The following is a 6313-nucleotide window of genomic DNA, read 5'->3' as shown; positions in this document are numbered from 1 at the left end:
AGTCGCTTTGTCTGTTCTTCTAATTGCCTGGACTTGTTTTTGTACTTTGGAAAAGGCAAAAAGACCAACCCTGAGTTGGGTGGAATCATTTTTGGAATAATGGTGGGTGGTTGTTCACATCTGGATTAGGTATAAAACGATAACATTATGATGATGAACGACACAGAGCCTCATCTGCATATAAATAGACCTAATCAGAAATGCAAATTGCAATCAGGCGAAATTTTTAAAGGCTGTGTGATTGTACAGATAAGGAAAGGTTAACACTTGCATTGTTAAAGTAGTGAGCCCGCCCAGAGTCTTCCTTTGAGAGAGAAATGTTTTCGGAGAGTATAAATCTCTTAATCTGCAACCCGGCCAGGACAGAGCTCCCTGATTGCTTCTTTTTCGGTAACCAGAAGCTTAAGCAGCCAAACAGAAGCCCGATTCCGATGAAAAACAAACAACCAAACCTCTTGCACAAACCTCTTGTGAATACATACAATAGAAAATATACTGGCATTTAAATGACCTCCAAACGGACCTCTTTCAGCACAATGTCCCATTGAGATGGAAATCGGGATGGAGAGAAGGTCTTTTAACTGATTTACTTTTTTGATATATTTTTTAGTGCTGCTCTGAGTAGATATGAAAATATAATACTCACTTTTTCATCCCCAAATTTTCCTGAATATTTGAGAGTCAAACAAACAAAATGACCAGATGTGATTATATAAATAAAAAAAAAAAATTTCTTTTTAATTATATAATGTAAATATATATATAGTATGTAAACAGATTACTTAATCCAAAATTGCATTTTAGTCCTCTGGTACAAAGCACAATAAAGGAGTATTTCAGAAAAATCAAAGTACTGAAAATACATGCAATGGTTACAACACGTCCTATTTTCTTGGGATATGCTGTCTTTCAGGAACATCCATCCTCTTTCCTCCTCCACTCCCCCTATTTTCCCAGAAAAGAAATACATTTTATAATCAGGCTTTCTCTGGTTTGGCCAGAAATTGTTCACAAACTATTTATTATTTCTCTTAACCAGCCTCTTTCACAGAGAACTAATGAGCCAAGAGCGCCATCTTGTGTCCTACCTTGGAATCTTAAAAAGCGTTTTCACAGGATGCATGTCAAAGAGGGGAGGGTCTCCATCCCCCAGTTCAATAGCTGTGATCCCCAAGGACCAGACGTCACACCGAGCGTCATAGGAAGAGTCATACTGCTGCTCACAAGCAATGACCTATCAGACAAAAGCAAAACACATCAACCCCACTGCCACCTCCGATGACCTAAAAGACCCATGGACTATCCTAGCCCCCTCTTAGTTCCTTTGGTTATTCTGATATTGAATCCCAGTAATAGTAAGGGATGTGTCATCTAGATGTTATTTGTATGTGACTGATTTCAGCTCGATGTTCATTAACTTTTTAAAAAATATTTCAGTACAATAAGCATGCACTGAACCCTCTAGGTAGCAAGCACAGTGCAAGAGGAGGTATGAGGGTTCATACCTCACTGAGCCTGCTCTGACATCCCTTAAGGAAAGGCTTTGTCTGCCTTCACCTTATTACCAGCTGCTGAATTAACAGCAAGGAACAGTTGTTTGCAAAGATGCTTGTTTCCTGCACAAAATCTCCAGGAGTGTGGCCAATTGAGCAGAAAGATGTCTGGAAGACTGGAAGACTGATGTCGTTAACATAAAATAGGAACCACTCCCTTCCATCCCTTTTCTCTAAGAATACCTGCCCCTTCCACAAACCCCAGCAACTGGTTTGTAGTTCAGTAGCACCAGCTGCATCCGTTACTGGGCTGACTGTGTACAAGAGCAGCAGAACCAGAAATGTCCCTAGGGCTTGTCCCTGGTTTGGGGAGCATGGAACCCTGTCAGGAAACATCTTTCTATCAACCTTTTAAGTTAGACAGGAAAAGCCCCTCCACTGAGACTTGGGGCTGTCACAGTGGGACTGGAAGAAAGCTGGGTTAGACCAGAAAATGTGGAAGAATTGGTGTCCCTATTTGACCCCAAGTCTGTCTCCTCAACCAAGGATGACCCTTGGCTACAGGCAGGTAGGAAATTTTGTACTGCTCTAAATGGCCTATGTGGTAGACAAGTGACATCACTGAAGAGCCCTGTGGGGCCAGAGTGACAGGCCTGCCTGCCCTGTTAGGCCACTGGAAGGTATTTGGCTTTGATTCTGAGTAAGATGGGCCAACCGGCTATGAAGAGCAGAGTGACAGATTCTGCTTTCACGTTAGCAGATCTCTGTGGCTGTTATGCTAAGGATACATTAAAATGGGACAGGAGTAGAGGAAGCAAAACCAGTTTAAAATGCTACCACAAAAAAAAAAAAAATGCTACCACAAGAATCCAAACTACAGACAGTGAGAAATAATCAGACTGATTACATAATTTTGAAGGCAGAGCAAACTAGATTTGCTGACTGGGGCTTATGAGAAAGAGGAGTTGAAGACGAGTCCACAGTTTTTGACATGAGCAGTTCCAGAATAGAACTGGTATTTGATGAGATGAAGAAGACAGAAGGAAAAGCAGCTTCGAGTTAAAAGGCAGAAGCTCCGCTGCGGACATGTTAAGTCTGAGATGCCGGTGAGACTTCGGATAGAGAAGTTCATTTTAGCTGGGTGAGTATCATACCTGACTAATGACCTGGAGAACAAACGTGTGTTGATTTAAGCCTCACATGTGCAATATTACAATGGTAGTGACAGAAAACTATTATATCTCTTCTTAGACCCATTTAATTGGCCTTGCAATGCCAAATAATGCCTACCGTCTTGCCTGAGACCTGGTGCTTTTGCTTTTATCGTTGCCCTCTACCCTTCTTTTCTGGTTTCTGAACCAAAGTACCTCTTTTCATGTTCCTGCATGTCTGGCCTGAACCCAGCCCTATCCCCTGAATAGACTAGCCTGCCATAGAATATCCTGTCATTTTAAAACGTGATTTTCAAGTGTGCATTCAAACTAAAGTTCAAATAATTCCAACTTCAGAAGCAGAAGCCATTTCGCAGCCTCCCCAAATCTCCCTTCCATACCCCAATCAGGTGAGAAACACTGCTATTTTTAAAGATCTCCAGAGAAGACTATTCAACATCTTCCCTTTCAGAAATGACATTTCTAAACATGTGGAACAAACATAATTTTAGACCTATCAATCAGCATACAGTTCACCATTCTTACATGTTCCTAAGAGGGAAAGAAAAATAAGACTCTGTCCTTCTCCAGCAAAAGCTACATCCAACTAAAATTTAAAGTGAACCTATAATAAGTAAATGACAAACCATGTCCACCCTAAATGTCCTAAGACAATGTGAACTAGCATGTCCAATAAAGGATACGAGCTCCAAATGCTTGGGATATTAGAGGGAGACCATGCCTGGGGAAGTAAGATAACAAAAAGTGTCTAGTGCCCAAAGTCCACACTTTATGGGAGGAAATTCAAATCAACTTCTAGCCATCTTGGATGTGACACAGAAGGCAAGTCCAAGAACCCACCCAAATGTGAGAATGGAGATATCCTAATGTTTCACAAGTCATAAAATATTCAAAACATTTATCTGGTTTCAACTTCTCTTTACAGACAGATCTTATCTTCGGTTCCATCTGACTAATAGTATCTTTTGGCCAAATTCTCCTCCAGAAACTTAGTTTGTAATTCAACAAAGAAATTCTTTAAGATCAGCCTTCCAAAGAAGTTTACAGAAAATTTTGCTACTAAAATAATTCACAGATAATTACTGAGTACCCATGAGTCAGGCATGGTACCAGGTCCTAGGGAGGGAAAGCTAAGTTCACACATTTAATCTTCACAATTTAATTTCACATTGTGAATTTAAATTCACAATTTAATCTTCATAATCTTCTGTGAGGTAGGTGCTATCCTCACTTTGCATAGGTGTGGAGACTGAAGCATAGCACAGTTAAATAGCTTACCCATGGCCCACAGCTAGTCATTGTCACAGCCAGAACTTGAATCCAGGCAGAGAAGAGACAAGTAAACAAATCATTATAATATGATAAGTGTTCTACACAATAAAGTTTATGTTCAAAAAATGGCTGAATTATCAGCTTCTGCACTCATATTTTGAATAAATTAACCAGGTTTCTTGAGATTTTTGTCACTTAAACTCCCATCTCCTTGGAAGGAGTCTCTTTCAGGAGCAATCTTCCACAGAAGTAAAAGACCCCTTATGTGAGCTACATGTGTGATGGGATTCATAGACACACCCTAAGAGGATGCACCACAGCTGGAGTCAGCACATCTTGGACCTGGATTCCTTCTCTATCCAACACCAAAATCTACAACTATTTCTTAAGGAGAAGTAACCCCATTCTCCTCAGCACAGTATTCTCCTTATTTCTAGGTTAAATAAAGCTGAGTTAAGAATGCTTAGATGGTCAGTTGGTCTTTGGTTCCCTTGCCCAAAGGAGAAGGCAACCTTTCAAAGAGCTCTCTGAATCAGATGTTCTGCTACTCTCCTAAGAAAAGGAGACTGGCAACAGCAAATAAGTATACTGTGCTGACACCAAGTTTCCCAGGTTCTGTAAGTCATGTTTAACATGAGGGGTAGAGAGAAACAGAGTGAGATGGCATGGACTCAGGCCCAGGACCCCAAACACCTCATTCTCTTATATCTCTTCACCTCACTTCACTACCACCACCCCAAGGAGGAGACATGCCCAAGGCAAGTGTATACATACACTCCTTGACCTCAAGCCTTTGCTTCAATCATAGGAGTGTAAATGATGTTGGTGGCAGTGGAATAGGGAGGATGGAATAGGTATAAGAAAGAGCTCAAGAGACCTGCAGGATTGGTCTTCCCTTGGAGAGGGATTTAATATGGGAAGTTAGGGAAAGGGACACATCCAGAAAGACTGACATCTTGATTCTGGGTGATCAGGAGAATGATGGTGCCGTCAGGGATGTCAGGAGAAGTAAGTTTGGCAGGCAGTATGACAAGTTCAAATTGGGTCTGAGTTCTACCCCTCCCCAGATGTAGAAAAATTGCTTGTACTCTTGGGAACTCACTTTTTTTTCACATAAATGCAGTAAGAAAAGTTAAATTCTCTTAAGATCAGAAGCTGACTATATACTAAAGGGTAATGATAAAATACATGTTTTCAGTGACTACATGAAGTTTTATGTTACAGTAAATATATCTTACATCTCAGAACTCTATAGATGTAAATCTTCCTATTGTTAGTTGCCAAAAAATCTCCTCAAAATTTGTAGTTTTAATATAGTTATAAGTACCAGAAGCAGATACCAGGTTGTTTATCATAAACTTTAACAAATTTGTGTGTCTATCTTAATCCAGTGTTGTGAATAAAACCTGCAGGTTTTCTATTCTGAGATGAATAAGATAATTTTATAAAGTATGGATTCTCCAAAGTTGATTTTAAAGTCCCATAGCATGTTGGAGGTTGATGTGAAGAGGATGTGCCTTCTGCAATGTCCCATGAGACATGTATATGGACAGTTACAAATGTTTAGTGTACCCAGCAAAGGTTAAGAGCATAGCATTAAATGATTCAAAACAGAGACAGAGTCCTAGTACAGTACTTGCTAGTGGCCTAATGACTCCAAGATTAAAATATTCTCTTTTTGAGGTGCCTGGATGGCTCAGTCAGTTAAGCATCTGCCTTCAGCTCAGGTCATGATCCTGATCCTCAGATCAAATCCAAATCAGGCTCCCTGCTCAGCAGGGAATCTGCTTTTCCCTCTCCTTCTGCCTACTGCTCCCTCTACTTGTTCTCTCTCTTTCTCTCTCTCTCTCTGTCAAATACATAAATGAAATCTTTAAAATAATAATAATAAAATAAAATATTAACTCTCTGACTCTTGATAAGTTTCAGAGGTACATAAATCTTTACATAATTCTGCATAGCTGCCTTTAACAACCCTCAAGTCTCTGGCATATCAGTGTTTATACGGTTTCTGAGTTTTGTTTTTTTTTTAAGATTTTATTTATTTATTTGATAGAGAGAGATCACAAGTAGGCAGAGAGGCAAGCAGAGAGAAAGAGAGATGGGGAAGCAGGCTCCCTGCTGAGCAGAGAGCCCGCTGCAGGGCTCGATGCAGGGCTCAATACCGGGACCCTGAGATCATGACCTGAGCCAAAGGCAGAGGCTTAACCCACTGAGCCACCCAGGCACCCCTGTTTCTGAGTTTTAGTAAGTAGTTTTCACCACTTGGTGCTAATCTACTATTAACCTCATCTTTTTTTTTTTTATGTTTTAAAGGGGCCAGAGCTTTGATGATCTCAGTAAAGCAACCCCTTAAGTGAACAGAAGTAACCCACA

The 6313-nt window shown here is 40.4% G+C and overlaps 1 protein-coding gene across 1 annotated transcript in view; it reads right to left on the bottom strand.

The window, feature by feature from the left end:
• Window positions 1-1084: 1084 nt before the first annotated feature.
• Window positions 1085-6313, bottom strand: part of LOC125095117 (myosin-IIIb-like) — a 52078-nt gene continuing 46849 nt past the window's right edge. The window contains exon 7 of the mRNA XM_047721107.1: window positions 1085-1234. Coding sequence (XP_047577063.1) covers window positions 1085-1234 — 150 coding nt within the window. The remainder of the gene's footprint in view (window positions 1235-6313) is intronic.

Source organism: Lutra lutra, chromosome 3 (assembly GCF_902655055.1).
Source record: "Lutra lutra chromosome 3, mLutLut1.2, whole genome shotgun sequence".
In the NCBI taxonomy this organism is placed as follows: Eukaryota; Metazoa; Chordata; class Mammalia; order Carnivora; family Mustelidae; genus Lutra; species Lutra lutra.
The sequence above is the reverse complement of the archived record's forward strand: the minus strand, read 5'-3'. Positions and strand labels throughout refer to the sequence as shown.